This window comes from Eublepharis macularius, chromosome 18 (genome assembly GCF_028583425.1).
Source record: "Eublepharis macularius isolate TG4126 chromosome 18, MPM_Emac_v1.0, whole genome shotgun sequence".
Classification (NCBI taxonomy): domain Eukaryota; kingdom Metazoa; phylum Chordata; class Lepidosauria; order Squamata; family Eublepharidae; genus Eublepharis; species Eublepharis macularius.
The window spans coordinates 9235731-9254159 of record NC_072807.1 but is presented as its reverse complement, the minus strand read 5'-3'; the positions used below and the strand labels follow the sequence as shown (position 1 = coordinate 9254159).

General features: G+C 46.3%; 1 protein-coding gene across 1 annotated transcript in view; it reads left to right on the top strand.

Annotated features, from left to right (window-relative positions):
- Positions 1 to 248: 248 nt before the first annotated feature.
- The window catches only part of CASQ2 (calsequestrin 2), a 55189-nt gene continuing 37008 nt past the window's right edge, over positions 249 to 18429 (top strand). Inside the window, exon 1 of the mRNA XM_055002131.1 lies at positions 249 to 690. Coding sequence (XP_054858106.1) covers positions 445 to 690 — 246 coding nt within the window. The 5' untranslated portion in view covers positions 249 to 444. The remainder of the gene's footprint in view (positions 691 to 18429) is intronic.

Here is an 18429-nt window from a genome sequence, read left to right as displayed (position 1 = left end):
GTGTAGAGTGACTCTCTGCCTCTCTGCATTCCTCCCCTCCCCCCGCTGCTGCTGCTGCTCCCTTTCTCTCTTCCAGAGGATGCCGAGAGCCAGCGAAGTCCCTCAACAGTGTCATATCTGTCCTTTTTATTCATTGCACCGTCTATTTATATCCCGAAACAACTGCTTCCTAAAAATGGAGTTCTTCATGACACAGGAGCCTGGAACAGCTATGTAAGGTATCTGGGGCTCAATTGCCCAGCTTCTCCTGTCTGTCTTCTTGTTTTGTCTTCCCACAAGGATCGCTTGCTTGTTCTGGCAGCTTCTCGCTCCTCTCTGTCCCTCCTGATGGATCCGTAGGAAAGCCGAGGGCATCAAACTGGCCCCCAGACAGCAGAATCTTGGAAAACTTTGGCTTGGAAAGCTCCCCTCCTTCCTCCAGATACAAAAGCAACGAGCTCCATCATGGCCTTGATGGTGAAGAAAGCCTGTTGGTGGCTGGCGGGTGTTTACCTGCTTACCTGCTGCAGAGCTGAGGAAGGACTGGAGTTCCCCACCTATGATGGGAAAGACCGAGTGATCGACCTGAGTGAGAAGAACTACAAGCAGGCCCTGAAGAAATACGACATGCTGGGCATCTTCCTCCATGCGCCGCTGGGTTCGGACAAGGTCTCGCAGAGGCGTTTTCAGATGAATGAGATGGTGCTGGAGGTGAGTGCAGTGGCAAGGCCCAGCTGGGGGCTCCGGAGTGGCGCCTCCGTCCTGCGTCTACGTGGGCATGTATTTTATGGACTTCTTTGGAAGGTTTATACCACACCCTTCAGGGCTGCCAGGCAGCTTGCTACCAAGCCTGAATGAAGTTATTTCAGGCTCAGCAAAGGGCAAGGGGGAACAAACACATGGGACGGGAGCAGAGCAGAATTCCAACGGGGGAGCTGCACGAGTCTGCAGCAGCAAAAGAGGAGTCTAAGGGCCAAGCTACAAGTGACGCCTGACACAGGTTGGACGCTCGTCAGCTTCCCTCAAGTTTTGATGGGAAATGTAGGCGTCCTGGTCTTGCAGCTTGGCTCTCCATTTAATTGAAGTTTGCAGTCTATGGGAGGGAGAATATGTAGTCGGGAGGGGAGTGCAGGCTTCGGGTTCTTGCCGGGCGCCCCCCTTCCCCTGCGCTGGGTGTGGGGTGGGGGTTCTGTAAACTTCAGTTAAATGGAGAGCCAAGTTCTAAGACCAGGATGCCTACATTTCCCATCAAAACTTGAGGTAAGCTGACACGTGTCCAACCTGTGTCAGGCATCACTTGTAGCTTGGCTCTAAGGGCCCCCTAAAGACCCCTGCTGGAAGGTCTGTGAATCACAGTCACTGTACACGCTACTTCTTTTATGAGTTCTCCGTGGAACCAACCCATGCTCTGTGCAGACACATATGAGCTCTGAGGATGGGCTTCTGTTTTAAAAAAGCAGCATGCGAATGCACGCCGAAAGCTGCCCCCGGGGGAGGGAAAGCTCCTGTCTTTCTCTCAAGCTTTTCCCCCGTGCGGGGAAGGAGAGTTTTCCCATTTCTGCTGCCACACGTGCACGCAATACCTCCGCGTGGAGCTACAGAAACGGGGGAAATGTCTCCCCTCCGCATTGTTTTTGCACGGGGGGGCGGGGGGGGAAAGCTTGGGAGAAAGGCAGACACTTTCCCTCCCCTGGTGGCAGCTTTCTGAGTCTGTTTGCATGCTGCTTTTTTAAAATATAAGAATCCAGTTCTCAAGGTGATGTGTTTGCGCAGAGCACAGGTTGGTTCTGTGGAGAACTCGTAAAAGAAGTGACGTGTATAATGGTTGTCAGAGCTTGCTTCGTCATCAGGCATGAGGGAGCAGAGCAGATACGTGGGGAGGGAGGGCTCCAGGCCGCTCCTGCCCAACAGACAGGTAGAAGATCTGCAGGAGGGGGCTTGACAGAATCACCCCTTTCCCCTCACCAAGGCCAGTGGTGGTTGGGGGATGATCAGGGAGGGCATGCAAAACGAGAAGGTCGCTTTGCACACAATTCTGGGCTTCTCACACTGGAAGTTTCACAGATATCACCTTCTCAAAGCTCTGGCGGCTGTCCGGGCTCTGTACTTTACCACTGGACCGACAGCATTTAGCCCCCAGTTGGAGACATCACGGAAAATAAGCAAAACAAGGATTCCAGCTGAGTTGCTTCTTCTAAACAAAGCATCTCTCCTGTCCACGTTATGTAGTTGAAACCCCTCTTCTGCCCCAGCGGAGCAGCCTTTGAAGGACTGAGCCAAAGAAACATTCCGCTCTTTGACTTGAAAACCTGAGGCCTGGGCTGTAGTCAGATTCCTGCACTTTGTTTCCTGCTTAAAGGCCTCATCATTCAGGCTTGGATTAGAAAGCATTTCTTTCTGAGCCAAGAAAGTGTTTAATAATCCAGTGATGAATGGGAGCCAGCGCTAGCAAACAAAACACACTCAGACTGTCAGAAGCAGACCAAAATCGCAGCCAGCCCCGTACGTCGGATCGTTAGGGGGAAACCCAAAGCAAGAAAAGGGAAAGCCTGCCCGTTAGGCAGCCCTAGGCACTTGCCTAGGGCACTAGAAATGGAGGGGCACCAAACAGCCCCACAAGGAGGCCTGGCACCATCTTCCTGCCTCACCACAGCAGGGGGCAGAGCTCCCAAAATCCTTAGCCTGGCCCTGAACAGGAGTTGTGGCTGCTTCTCATGCCAAGATGCCCAACAACCACTTGGGGAAGAGTGCCAATGCATCAGAAGGATTCACTCAACCTCCCCCCAGTCATCTTTGGCACAGGAAGTGACTGGCATTCCCTTTGGGGGGTGGGGGTGCTGCTGCTGCCAGTTGTGTCCAAGACAGAGCATGAAGGGTGCATCCGGGATAGTCTCCGCAACAGGGCCGCTTTGGCAGGCTGCCACAGAGAGGCTCAGAAGACGTGGAGGCATCGTGCAAGCTGGGTGTGGGGGGGGGGTAGGGAGCAATGGCTCTGTGGGCTCAGGAAGGTTAAGGCTGTAGAAAGCAAGGGTTGGCTAAGCAGCAGGGGACAGAGGAGTGGAGAGTGGAGCTTAGCCCAAAGCCCTGATGTGGAACTGGGGCTATCAAAATAGAGATAGATCAAGATGGGTAGCCATGATAGTCTGTCTGTAGCAGTAGAAAAGAGCAAGAATCCAGTAGCACCTATACAACTAACAAAATTTGTGGCAGGGTATGAGCTTTCGTGAGGCACAGCTCACTTCTTCAGATACCAAGAGTCCAGTAGCACCTATAATACTAACAAAATTTGTGGCAGGGTATGAGCTTTGGTGAGTATCTAAGAAGTGAGCTGTGGCTCACGAAAGCTCATCCCCTGCCACAAATTTTGTTAGTCTTATAGGTGCTACTGGACTCTTGCCCTTTTCTACTGCTATAAAAATGGAGGAAGGGAAAATGGAAGGAGGTTGGTTGGAGGGAGAGGCAGAAAGGGGAAAACAAGACAGAGGAGAACATGGAGCCAGAGAGAGGGAGAAGAGGGAGGTGCCTAGGCAAGGAGGCAGGTCATAACATCATCATGACTCTTCTCCCTTGTAATGCATGGTAACCCTCAGGTGGAGGAAGCTAACTGCCCCTTCAGGTGCTTGGATTGGCCAACTGCCAGTGAAACAACCTGTGCAAGAAAGCAATGAGTGGGCTGGTGTTATCCAGACCCCAGACCTGATTTCCCCCTGCCCCATCATATAAACTGGTCAAACGAGGGAAGGAAAAATTATTATTTGTTTGCGTATTAAGCATTTGGGTCCGGGATGTTGGAAACTATGGGGGAAACCGTTGGAACTTGCCTTGTTCACAAGACCCGTTTGGTGTCTGATTGTACCCTTCATTTGACTGCCAGGATCATCATTTAGCAACAATTCAGCATCATTTTGAATAGTTCTGCCCCTGCCCCTTGGCAGCTTCCAGCATGATGGCAGGCCGTGCAACTGCTGCTAATTTATCGTTTGGATTATATATGCCCCAGGGTCATCAGTGGCAAGCCATACAATAGTTAGCATTGAGTTTCCCTTTCGCTGAGCGTTAAAAACCCAACAACTGGATTTGACACGAATCTCTAGCTAAATGGCAGGAAGACCTTTGGGCCAACATAGGCCATGTTCCGATTGTCTGACTTGAGACAGGGCAAACAAAGGCCCTGTTAGCCTGTATTTTGCTCCGGGTCCAGTCAACATATTAAATGCATTATATAATTTATTCCAAAGTCATTAAAGAAGCTATATTTATTTAACAAAATATATATCCCACTTTCTGCCTTCGTAAGGGCCACCAAGGCAACTGAAAAATGAAAATGTACATGATAAAAGCACATCTTAAAAACCATTAAAACCAGGGCTTTTTTTTCAGCTGGAACGCAGTGGAATGGAGTTCTGGAACCCCTTGAAAATGGTCACATGGCTGGTGGCCCCGCCCCCTGATCTCCAGATAGAGGGGAGTTGAGATTGGCCTCTGCGCCACTGGCCAAGCTGCGCGGAGGGCAATCTCAGCTCCCCTCTGTCTGGAGATCAGGGGGCGGGGCCACCAGCCATGTGACCATTTTCTCTGAGGGCAACCCACTGAGTTCCACCACCTCTTTTCCCAGAAAAAAGCCCTGATTAAAACTAATGATCCCTCACCCTGGTTTCTACTGGCAAACTTAATATTGGCTACCAGTTCGCACCCTGTGGGATACTTTGGTTGGGTTAAGCAATATGAGCTGCCGTCTGAGTTTTACATCTAGTGAATTTTTATGTCTTTTAATGTGATTTTATTGTGGTTTTATTACATGATGTTATCCACTCTGAGCCTACTTGCGGGGAAAGCAGACAAACATAAACAAACAAACACATGATAAACATCATTAAACCAACGAAACAATGAAAACATACAAGAACATTTTAAATATTTAAAACAGTGGGCAGGAAGGAGGGATCACAGAAGAAATGCCAAATGAAACAGAAAAATCTCCACTCATTGGCAAAAGATTGCGACAGAAGGGGGCAGATGAGTCTCCCTGGTGAGAGTTCCCGAGTTCTGGTGCCACGATCAAAAAGGCTTGTGTTGCCCCCCCCCCCATCCCATCTAGGCTCAGATGGCAGGGGCACCTGTGGCAGGGCCTCCAAAGATGACCAGAGCAGATGGGTAGGTTAATTTGGGAGACGGCAGTCCTTAAGGCATGCTGGTCCCAAGTTGTATAGGGCTTTAAAGGTCAATACTAGTACCCTTAATTGTACCCAGAAAGAAACCAGGAGTCAGTGTGGATGGGTCAAGAAAGACTGCAGTGATACGCTCCTACAGCCCCCTCCAGGCAACATCCTGACTGGATCATTCTACACCTATCGAAATTTCTGAACACTGTTCTAGGGTAGTGTTGTGTAATGGTTAGAATGGCAGTCTCGTATCTGGGTGAACCAGGTTCGATTCCCTGCTCTGCCATGGAACCTTCTGGGTGACCTAGGGCCAGTCACACACTCTCAGCCTAACCTACCTCACAGGGTTGTTGGGTGGGGATGAAATGGAGGAGGGGAGAGTGGTTTAAGTCACTTTGGGTTCCCGTTGGGGAGAAAAGCAGGGTAAAAATGAAATTTAACAAAAAAAAACCCCAAAAATCCATGGCCTGAAGCATGAGATAGAGCCAAGCGTCATCCACATATGTAACAGCCCAGCCCAAATCTTCGTAGGAAGTCACCCAGAGGTTTCATGTCAAAGTAAAAGAGCATAGGATATAAGATGGAGCCAAGGGGCTGAGCAGAAGTCTCCCAACACCACCTGACCTCCAGGTAGGCCTGGAACCACCACAAAATGGTGCTTCCTAGTTTGGAAAGACGGTCCAAGAGGATACCATGATCAGCAGTTTCAAACGCTGCTGACAGTTCCAGGAGAACTGCGCTCCCCCTCTGTCCATCTCCTGGCGCAAGTCATTCACCAAGGCTATTTCAGTCCCAAAGTGACCATGATGGAGCTTCTTGCTCAGGTACCAGCTGTTCCTAAAAATAGGGTTGCCAACTTCAGTTTGGGAAATTCCTGGAGATTTGGGAGATGTGCCTGGGGTGGGTGGAGTCTGGGGAGTGGAAGCAACTTAGCAGGGATGTGACTGTATTCTAGGACTTCCCCTTCTCCTAGACTGAATGGTATACCATAGAGGGTCTCTCTAAACAATATGTTTCTGCATAAGCATGCGTTGGTTTTAACGTGCTCCCTGCAGCCACACATCAGCTAAAGGGAACATCTTTTAAAAAAGAGAGAGCTCAAACAAACTCATGACACCCCAAGGGGAGGGAGTGCTCCTGCCTTCCCCCCCATGCCATTTTGCCAGTGTGAAAACAGTACACAGGGGAGAGTATTTTGCCGACATTGTTGCTCCACTTGCAGAATCTGTGCATTGATTCTCCACGCGGAGCTACAAAACCAGTGAAAGAACTCCCCTCGCCCAGTCTTCATGAGACTAAATGGCATGAGGGGGAGGGCAGGAGCCTTTCCTCCCCCTGCGTGCTGTGCTGAGCTCTTTTGAGCTCTCCTTTTTTAAAAAACAAGAGTTCCCCTCAGCTGGAGTGCGGCTGCGGGGAACACATTAAAACCAGTGCTAGCCCATGCAGATATGTATCGTTTAAAAGAGATCCTGAGAGTCTCTCTACACAAGCCTTCTCGGTGCATGTTCGCCAAGTGTAGGGAGACACAATGTTAGATAGGAAGCATAGTTTAAAAAGATAGAACCGGTGGAGATCGCTCCTCAGAGGGTTTCTTAATTTCATCTTCACCTCCCTGAAGACTCTGTTAGCCTCACCGCTCCAGTCTAAAACTGCGTGGGAGGACAACCAGAGGGCAGCGAGAAATGGAAATGGGCTGGAGCTGCCTTCCAGAGCCACGCTTGGACCTGGAGAGGTTATAATGGACTGAAGTTTCCCTTCTGGCATTTCACAGCTCCTTCACACATCTCCAGTGTATAGCAAAGCCTTTGCCCTGCTACTGGCTCTGTCTTTTTAAACTACCCTTCCTGGCTACCACTGCATCTCTCGACACGTGTTCTTCATGTGTCAGATATCTTGTGTAGAGAGACTCTTTGTTAGCACTCTGAAATTGCCGTATCTTCCAAGAAAACTGATCCCTGCAGTCTGGAAATCAGTTGTCATTCTGGGAGATCTCCGGGCCCTACTTGAAGGTCTATTCTCAACACATGCTCCAGGAATTCAGTTCACAGGCATATACTGCAATGCACAATGGTGCGTGTGCCACTCTATGGATGCCTCACAAAAGGCTTTGCATAGTCTGGCTGCATCATATTCCTCTCCGGATGAGCCATCCCTAATTTTAGTTACCTTAAGCCAAAGGGCATTTTCCACTCTGTGAACAGACAGAAGGGCCCTGCTCAGCTCTGGATCCTCCTGGAGGCCTCAATCCTACACCCACTGATGCATCTATTAAGAGCAACCAAAATCAGGCGGCTTTGCCTGAGCAGCTGCTGCAGAATTTCAGCCTCGAGCGGCAACCCATTGCACACTTCAGATGAAGCTCATTCTGCGGGAGGGATGCATGTGTCCTTATCCCCATGTCCACCTGTTCTTATCTAAACCAGGCCAGGGTGTATGTGTGTCTATTTTTAACAAAAGCAGAGCTCAAGGGCAAGGGATCTTACCTTAGAGGAGTCAGCCAGGCTGGGGAAAAGGCTTCAGAGAGATGCTACAATTCGACATCAGATCTACAGAGCAGGCTGTCTGTCAGCTACTAGTCAGATTCAATAGGACCCCTTGTTTTAGTGGACATAGCAATGGGCATTGCATTAATAGTAATTCTTTCTTTCCAGGGACTTTGGGGTGGGGGACTAGTAGAGATTGCTATTCTCAGCACCCCCATGAAACTACAATTCCCAGTCTACTTTGTCAGAAAGAAATATGAAATAAAAAGAAATAAGTAATACCAGGGAATTTTTATGGGGTAGGTTGACTGGGGTAGGGGTGGGGGTGCATCAAGTCTTGGTTTGTGAATTACACTACGAGCCTTTAAAATATATGTCTAAGGGTGGAAATACACATTACTAACAACCTAGGAACACTCAAGTGAACCTCCAACTTCCCATGCACTTGCTCGTAGTCACACTTCAATTTGCTCCGCGTAAATACATTCATGTATTTGATATCAGTTCCTCCTCAACTGCTAAAAATATCCCAGTTTTCCCCACCTTCACATCCATTAATTGAAATGCAAATCTTGACACTTTCTCACACCTTAAAAAAATGCAAATCGGCAAGTCAAAGGAGCCGAAAGTACTTGTTCTCACAGTGAAAGCAGAGCTGAATTGGTGCTTTGCCCTACAGACTCACTTGCAGATGTGATCACACAAAGGGAGCTCCCATGAAAGCAGCATTCACATGTGCCAAGCAAGAACAGCGTGCACAAGAATTAAGGAATACACGTAAAATTCTACACTTGAGCGTCCCCAGGTAATCTGCAATGGGTAATTCCACTCTCAGTGTAAAGGGGAAGGAAGGAGTGTAGAAACAGTAGGAATGAGTTTTTTCATCAGCAGGATTATTCATTTAGACACTTTGTTCCTCTTCTCAGAGGTAGCTTCAATTTTAATTGGATTATGAAAAGCTGGGAATATTTGGGAATATTTGTGTCTCTGGAGTTAGCACAATTAGCTCAGCGCAATTATTAGTCATTATGGAAGGTATCAGATGATAAAAGGCTCTCCTGGAGGAAACTGAACCTAACATGGGTAGATAAACAACATCTGGTTTATTTTCCCTAAATTTCTGTACTTATTCAAAGCCATCCCAACAGTTAACTCAGGAGGAGGAAAGGAAAAAACAACAAACAAAGCTGATTCGTTTTATACAGGGCCCCAAGAGGTTGAGAATCAAATCTGAAATTCTCTGAAGACCATCTGATAGAGGGGGCTTACAAGTCCTGGACTTTGGCTTGTATCAGGACACGGTGGCCTTAAACAGACGTAGCTTTAGTGCTGATGCAAGGAGCAAAGGTAGACTGGCATGGCATAGAACAGGATTATGCCACTCCTTTCTCACTTCAAGAGGTTATTTGAGTGAAAGCGCACCAACGGCTCCCAGCTATTAAAAGCAATAAGTTCCTAGAATCAACTCTTAAGACTTGGGATAGATCTAGGGGGAAGCTAGCCCCCAAGATCTCCATTATGTCCACATTCCTCACTCAAGATTGGTTCTCCCCAGCAAAAGCCCATACTATATTTCTACAATGGGCCAAGTCTGGATTATCACTGATTGGTGACCTAGCAGATAACCGATCACCGCTAGATAAAGTTAAACTTCAACGTAAATTGGGCAATAGGGTTCACTGGTTTCAATATTTACAGATTAAGAGTCTTTTAATGACTCTCTGATAGTTCAATCTTTAAAGAGAGGCCTTACAGATCTTGAAAGACTGCTTAAAGAGGAGCATACTCAATATAAGGGCCTTATTTCTTAAATTTACAAAATATTGCTGGATATTTCTGAGGAAAAAGTGTTACTGTTTCAAAGGAAATGGCAAATGAACTGCCCAGGACTAGATAGTGAGGAGAGTTGGCACTTGGTGTGGTCATCTTATATGTGTAGTACTAATATTATTAATATAAAATACCAATTGATTACTAGATGGTATTTCACACCAAAAAAGTCTTATTAATAAAAGGAATAGCCCTCTCTGCTGGACAAATTGTGGGGATATCAGATCCTTTCTACGTTGCTGGTGGTCTTGCAAACACATTACTGCATTCTGGGAAAGGTAGTTGCCTAAATAAAATTAAATTAATATCTGGATACGAGGTAGCCTTTACCCCTAAAGCTGTATTATTGCACTTCTGGACAGATCCTCCATCACTGAAGGAAAAACGGGACCTGGTGGCAATTATGCTATCATGTGTAAAACTGGCAAGTGCAACAAAATGGAAGGAGGACGACCCCCCCTCGTTAGACCTGTGGGATTTGAAACCTTGGGGGCAAATGCTTATGGCAAAGATACCAGCAGGAATACAAGGGTGGGGAGGGGGACAAATGGGGGACGGGATCCGTATATTTTAATACGGTCTCCATAATCAAGTTTTTGACTTCAAATGAAAATCTGATTCAAGGCGTTATTGTTGATTTAAGTCATGTGACATAGTAAAGTTTGTATAAATTGGTTTATTCTAGAGTGGGTGTTTTTATAAGATGCTATTGTGTCCTGGATAAGTAAGTGATTTTTACTTTATTTATTTATTTGTCCCTTCCCCCAGTGTATATAGCTTTGGCATTGTTACTGTGGTGTTTTGTAAATAAAATTTAATTTTAAAAAGAACCAACAGGATTAGCCGTTACACCTACTGGAGGGTGGGGGCGTGGGTCAGAGGGTCAAACAGTAAAGCAAATGGTTGAAGTCAAAATTAGCTGATATCATGACAAGGCCAAGGTCTGATAAAACATGCTAAGAACAGCCCATCAAAATTTCCAAAAATATCCCTATTTTGATTTTAAAAAATTGCCCAAGTTCACCCTTCCTCCCTCTCTGGTGCCTGCTACGTGCAGGACAGTCTAGGATGCAAATATGTGTGGCTCACTGAGGCTTCTGTCCTCTGAACGCAGAGCCAAATAGTGTGACTAGAGTTGCCAACTTCCAGGCGGGGCCTTGAGATTTCCCAGAATTACAACTGATGACATGTCAGTTCCCCTGGAGAAAATGGCTTATTTGAAGTATGGAGAGTACAATATACCCCACTGAGGTCCCTCCCCAAACTCTACACTCCCCAGGCTCTACCCCCAAATCTCCAGGAATTTCCCAACCTGGAGCTGGCAACCCTAAGTGAGACCCTTCTCAGCTGCTCTTTAAAAGCAATTTTACGGAAAACTTTTGTGTTGTTTGCATCAGGTCAGGTCTCAGTCCCTCCTTGATTTTCAAGACCACAACTAAGGCTGCACACTCTCTGCTGGGAAATTCCCGGTGATTTGAGAGTTTGGGGACTGGAAAGATTTTAGCCATAGTGTCCACCCTCCAAAGCAGCCATGTTCTTGAAGGGAACTGTTCTCTGTCGTCTGGACATCAGCTGTAATTCCACTCCTGGTGATTTGTTTCTTCCGATTTGCATTATAGCTCTTGACTACTTGTGCTACATCTCACTTTCCTATTAGAGCAACACCGTTTCTTTTGAGTTTGTCATTTCCACAGTAAAACTTTTTGTAATTTTCTGACTGAAAATGTCTTAGTCCATATCATGCCAGGGCTCAACAACAGTGAGGATTCCTCAGAGGAGGAGGGACCCTGCATAACCAGCTCAGGAGAAGGCATCTGAAGTGTGGGGAGCTGGAAAACATGTTCTCTTTCAAGATAGGATTGCCAGTTCTGGCCTGAGAAGTTGCTGCAGTTTGGGAGAGTCTAGGGAGGAAATTCACCTAGAATCTATGGTACATTCTAGAGTCCACCCTCCAATGCTGCCATTTTCTCCAAGGGAATCATTCTGTATAACCTGGAGACTATTGTAACTCCAGGAGATGTATTTTGTAACTTTATATCAGATTTCTGCCTTTTAAAATGCCATGTTATTTTCTGAAATTCCTTTTATAATATCTTTTTGGGGGTGGGGGGGAATCATAGAGTCTCTCTCCATGAGACATTTTCTATGCGAATTCTCAAGTGTAGGGAGACGCAATGCTAGCTGGGAAGCAAAGTTTAAAAAGACAGAGCCAAAGGCTGTGTCAATTTCACCTCTGTACAATGCCAGCAAAGTGTTTGTTAATTTCCTCTTCTCCTCCCCAAAGGGGAGGTGAAATTGACAGATGTCAGGCCTGGCTAGGGGATTCTCTCAGACTCTCCACTTCATCCAACACGGTTGTATGAATTAAAGGTCTTTATTTAGATAAAACACCCTAGAAGTGCACTGATACATAGTAATTGTCTGGAATGCTGAAGCAAAGTCTTCCCTGAAAGGTTAACCCCCACTCCCCTCCCCCAGTTCAAACAAGTCAGCTGAAGTCAGTAAAGGTCCTGAAAAAGATGCAAAGCTGAATTTCCTAAGGCTGTTTCCCAGATGTTCTCAGCTGATAACACCTCTCAGCAAAGCGCAGCCAAGATACAGTGAAGGAAGAAAGCTACACTACAGGAAGAAAGCCCATCCCCCCCCACACACACACACCAGTAAACATGCATTCACAGTTGTGGCAGGCAGGCTCGCTTGCCTCCCTGACAACAGAGCCTTCAGGGGAGCAAAGAGGAAATTAACAAACCCTCTGAAGAGCGATCTTTAAACTACTCTTCCCAGATAACATGGCATCTGTCTACATTTAAGCATTCTTGTGTGAGATGTCTTGTGTAGAAAGACTCTCAAATTTTCACCGTGCTGGTGGCAAAACCCCTCTGCCTCACTCCTTTCCTTAGGCTATTTGCATCTTCACCTGGGCTTGTATGGCAATTGGACAGGTGCCTTTTCTCACCGTTAAAAGTTTCAGTGATTGTGTCTGAGGTCCAACTTGTGATTTTTAATCAAGCAAGCAAGCAAGCAATTAGAATGTTTATTAGCTGCCTTTCTCCCTTGCAGGCACTCAAGGCAGCTTACAATATGAATAAAATAACAATAGCAAACTGACTAAAAGCAAAATTTAACATCAACACAAAGTTAATTAAAAGCAGTCCTAAATACAAACATCTTCAGCAGCATCCTGAAGAGCAGCAGAGGCGAGGCCAGTTGCACCTCCCTGGAGATGCTGTTATATAGTCACGGGGCTGCCACCGAAAAGGCCCTCTTTCATATGCCCACTAGGTGAGCTTCTTTAGCTGATGGGACAGTCAGAAGGGCCTCTCACGGTGATCTTAGTTCTCAAGCAGGAAGATATGAAAGAAGATGGTCCTTCAGATACCCTGGTCCCATGCCACATAAAGCTTTAAAGGCCAAAACCAACATCTTGAATTGTGCTCGAGAGTAGATTGGTAGCCACTGTAATTGCTGTAATATCAGGGGTCATATGCTTCCACCAGTGAGCCCCACCCAGATGTCTAGCCTCAGCTGGGCAAAGCATTCTGGACCACTGCAGTCTCCTGGTTTTCTCAGGTGACTGCTGTGTCGAGCAGTACTCCCAAGCTGCAGACCTGGCTGTTCAAGGGAAGCAAAACCTCATCCAAGAATCTCTCTACATGAGACATCTTATATGGGGATGCTCAAGTGTAGGGAGATGCAACGTTAGCCAGGAAGCATAGTTTTAAAAGACAGAGCCGGTGGAGATTGCTCTTCAGCAGGTTTGTTAATTTCATCTTCCCCTCCCCAAAGGTTCTGTCAATTTCACTTACCCTTTGGGGATGCGAAGATGAAATTAACAAACTCTCTGAGGAGTGATCTCTGCCGGCTCTATCTTTTTAAACTACCCTCATGTAAAGAGGTGAAATTGACAGAGCCCTTGGTTCTGTCTTTTTAAACTATGCTTCCGGTCTAACATTGCGTCTCCCTACATTTGAGTGTCCCCATGTAAGATGTCTTGTGTAGAGAGACTCGAAGACAGGAGAGATCTCGGGTCCAAATCTGCCTTTCTGCTAACCCAGAGAACCTCTGTCTTGTCAGGATTCAGTTTCAGTTTGTTCACCCTCATCCAGCCAATTATTGATTCAAGCATCAGTCCAAGGGGGGGGAGGTCAGAAGAGATGGCCTGTCTTAGAGTGCAAGAAGACACTCTTTTCATTTCCTGCAGCCAGGCTCTCAATCGCTATTTGGAATTTAATACAGCAATCTACCAGGATTTTGTTTCTTGAAAATTGAAAGATTACCAAAAAATACTGTTGGGTTCATAGTTCATGAGTCTAGTGCTGATTATAATTGCTTTGAGGGAACTTGAGCTAAGCCAGAAATATTTCTTGCTGTCTTCACTGGGGTGATTTCTCCATTTCCCCCCACCTCCAGCCAGGCAGCGGGGAGAAGATGGAGTTGCCAACCTCCAGGTAGGGCCTGGACTTCTCCCGGAATTTTATGTAAAAATTTTTTTTAATGAACTTTATTTAAAAGAGAAAAAAGAGACATTTGAAAGTGCATAAAGGCTCTTAAACAGGATACAGATTAACAGATTTAAGCTACAGTAAAAAATATAAGAAAAATATATAATGATTCAGCTAAATTTCATATTCTCTCCTTCTCCTCAATTACTTATACCCAACATTTTGTACTCAACATTCTATATTCAACTGATCTCTAGACCACAGAGATCAAGTCCCCTGGAGAAAATGGCTGATTTAGAGGGTAGACTCTCTGACATGTCATTAGAACGAAAAGGATGGGGTCATTAAAAAAAAATTAAAGAATGCTTTCGGTCAGCACTGAGATGCCCCCCTCCAATGGGAGACTGGAGCAAATTCTCCCTCTTTAAAAGGACCTTATATCTTGCATTCCCTCTCCTGCACGCACGTGTTCTGCTCAGCGAGTGTCTGGCCTCAGGAAAATAAATAGAGGCCAGTCTCCTAGGGAAGGTCTCAGAAGAACATTGTGTTTGCTTGGGGAAGGACACTTGGAAGCAGAAAGCTCACCTGTCTATGTCACAGATCCAAAGTTATAACAAAATGTTCTCATTGCACGCCACTTTTATATTCAATTCTTTAGTCTCCTAGCTAGGAGCCCTGTGGCGCAGAGTGGTAAGCTGCAGTACTGCAGCCCAAGCTCTGCTCACGACCTGAGTTCGATCCTGGCAGAAGCCGGGTTCAAGTAGCCATATCAGTATGATAAAGAAGAACAAAGGGGCCAGCCCCGGTTACAACAAGCAAAACAAAAGAGGAACCTTCCACCAGAGGCTAATTAGTCACGAATGTGGCATATACAAGCTTATAATAATTCTCAAAGAATATAACAAGGCAGGTACACCAATGGTATAGATTACTTAGATGTCACGGTGTATAAAAATAGTGAGAACAGCTTGAGTGTTAGACCATTTCATAAAGTCACTGATTGTAATTCATATCTGGCATATCAGTCTTTCCATCCATCACAATTAAAGCAAAATACCCCATATGGTCAATTATTGCGGTTGAGGAGAAACTCTTCAAGTTACAATGACTATAGACGAGAGGGCCTTTCCATGCTGGCCGCCTTTCGCAGCAGAGGCTACCCCCCGAATATTATTTATAGGGCAGAATCCAGGGCATTATTAAGATCAAGGGAGGAACTGTTACACAGGACGGAGCGAGGACAGAGGGAAGCTGTCAGATGGGCCATTGACTACACTCCATTTTCTAAACAGATCAGCAGGATTGTCCGGAAACATTGGTCATTAATTAATGACATTCCGGGTTGTGAGAACAGCCCACTGATAGGATTTAGGAAAACAGCTAGTATCAAGGATTTGGTAGTGCATTCGGCTTTAAAAACCCATATAGCTCCCGCCAGCGGTCATCAAGTCCCTGTAGGAACGTATAGCTGCGGTCATTGTGCAGCATGTAAATACATCATGAAAGGGGATTTGGTTCAAGTACCTGGAATGAAGAGACCTATCAGGCTACAATTTTTCATTACATGCCAGACATCTGGAATTGTATATTTAATTTTATGCCCTTGTAATAAGGTTTACATAGGCAGCACGATTAGACCACTTACAGTCCGTGTTTTAGAGCATGTATCTAGGACTCGCAATAAGGTGCTGGAGGCTCTCCTCACTCTTCATTTTTTGGAACACAATCATGATGCAGAGGCCATCAGAGTCACCGGGCTGTTCCAGGCCAGTAAAGGTGAGGGCTCGCAAAAGGAACTGTTACGTAAGGAAGCCTTTTGGATCCACACCCTTGACAGCTTGGCTCCTAAGGGTCTTAACAACAAGATTGCTCTTAAGTGTTTCCTGGATTAACCTTACAGGGGTGGCTTGGACACAGCTGTTACAGTTTTGTTAGATGGGATTCACATTTAGGTAGATCAGCCCCTCCTGGAGTACGTCAGATAGCGTCGGCGTCGGAATTGGGAGCAGGTTGAGAAGCCTAAAGCTTGCACGTATGGGTAAGAGTTTGTTGCTGTTCCAGTTATGTGAGAAGTGCTTTTGGGAAATCTGTTGTGTGATAAATGAGGGAATGATTGTTAGGTGCATATGATTTATCTTGTACAGTAGTCCAGATGGTTGCCCCTGAGGAAGTTTTGAACGAAAAGTTGACTGCATCATCTGGCCAACAACGTCTCTTCGGGCTAACCTGAAACTACACGTCTGCACACACGAGGGATGGTCCATAAGAATTGGGACCGTGCGCCCTTATAAGTATTTATTAATGGACATTCTCGGTTTGCTTCAACCCTCCCGGTCCCCCCTCCCTTGGGGGAACTCTCCTTTTGATTTTGCAATTTACGCATGAGACAACATTGTTGTATAAAGAGATTAAGTTTACGTTGCAAAAGACTGAACTTTGTAATTAAGAGATAAAGCTCATGGTTTGTTAGACATACCATTGGTGTACCTGCCTTGTTATATTGTTTGAGAATTATTAGAAGCTTGTATATGCCACATTCGTGACTAATTAGCCTCTGGTGGAAGGTTCCTCTTTTGTTTTGCGGGTTCAGGTAGCCGGCTCAAGGTTGACTCAGCCTTCCATCCTTCCGAGGTCAGTAAAATGAGTACCCAGTTTCCTGGGGGTAAAGTGTAGATGACTGGGGAAGGCAATGGCACATCCCCATGGGTCAGTAATGACTCAGTGCTTGCACAGGGGACTACCTTTACCTAGCCTCCTAGCGGAGTCAGGGTTACACAGGAAGTTCAAGGTCATAGAAGCATATCCCTAAATGGCCCTGAGGAACCATTCAGATGTTCTGTTTTAATTCTTTCAAATGCAATTATCAGCCTTTGTGTCAGTCAAATGATAATGCCTAAGTATATAGTCCCTCTTTCATTAAAAATAATTAATCCCATGTTAAGTGTTAGGATGGCCGTGTAAGTTTCTAGATCACTCAGTTACCATATACTGTTCTGTGCCTTTTGGGGGGCAGGAACATAATTCTCTTTTACGAGACCATTCTTGCCCTTCTCATATTTTTTATTTGAACATTTCTACCCCACTTTGCTCCCACACTGGGGAGCTGCAGCAACTTACATCTACAAATGTACAAAACACACCATTTAAGCAGAGATATGCCTATCTGTTGGGCACTTTTCTAGCCACTAATATAAAGTGGCTAGAAAGTGGCACTTTTCTAGCCACACATATAAAGACAAGTGTCCTGACTGACTCATCAACGTCAACGCCCAGCCCAAACCTCTGGACCTAGAGACGTGAAATTTGGGGAGAACATTCCTTTTGTAATCCAGAGGCTCACTAAGAAGGGATTTTAAGAAATTCGCTCCCAAAGGGGGTAAAAAGGGGTAAAATGTGTTTTCCCAAAGGGATACAGCTTCCCTGTGTTGCTGGCATGGTGCTCCCCCCTCCCCCCTGCCAACTGCCAACTCAGCCTCTCTGAGGTCATTTGCATATGCAGCCTTGATTGGTTATCATTCCACCATTCTAAACAGTATGAAGGACACATGCAGTGCCTCAGGACACATTCAGTGACTCCCAGTCGCTGAATGTGTCCTGAGGTAAAAACACACCTCCAGTCTGCCCCTCTAGGGTTGCCAATCTCCCTGTGGGGCCTGGCTTTCCTGTGTGGCTGGCAGGCAGATGGGTCAGCTGTGGAACTCTGTGTTCTGAGGTAAAAATCAGGCAAAGGAAACTGCAGACAGTCAAAGAAAGACAGTACAAGACTCCTGAATAGGGATTTTATATAAAAGTCAGTATGGCAGCTGAGTTTTTAAATGTTCATGGGGAGATGGTACATGACCTTTGTAGGGGCCATTTCAATGCAAAACTCCCACATAAACCTGCCAAAGTGCCCACCACCCCTCCCTCAGTCCAACTCCACCTCACACCTCTTGCAGCCATCACCTCTTACTGCCGCCAAGAAGCCTTCTGGCAGATGTCGTGCAAGATACACTGACACTAAAAACAGCAAGCAACTTAGAGATGCGGCAAGGAAATACGCACGTCCTGCTCCTACTGTGCACCAAACAGCAGTGGCCAAGTACCAGCAAGATCACCCCAAGATGCACAGAACGGCAGAGTCTCTCTATGAGCAAAGCAATCCTGGAAGACAAGCAGAGAGGCACTCACTTCCATGGAAGGTCAAGGCTCAGTCAGGCATGGCAGATGATCCTTCACTACCTTCAAGCTACCTCCTAACCTCATCCATGCAGAAACCCCCCTGTTCAGCATCTCAAAACCAAGCAACATGGCCCAAGTGCTGTGGAACTGTAAGCTCATTGTTTGGGAGGAGAGCACCATGGGGCTTAAGGGGTGTTTTGAGGCACTGAGCATAACCCTCAAAGATGTCAGGGACAACGAGGGAGCGATGGGGGAGTCACAGTGCTGCTGGCTGGAGACTTCTGGCAGACTCTGCCAGTACTCCCAAGGGGAACTCAAGCCCGACGAGCTTACCGTGTGTGTCAAGGCGTCATATCTGTGGCCCCTCATTGG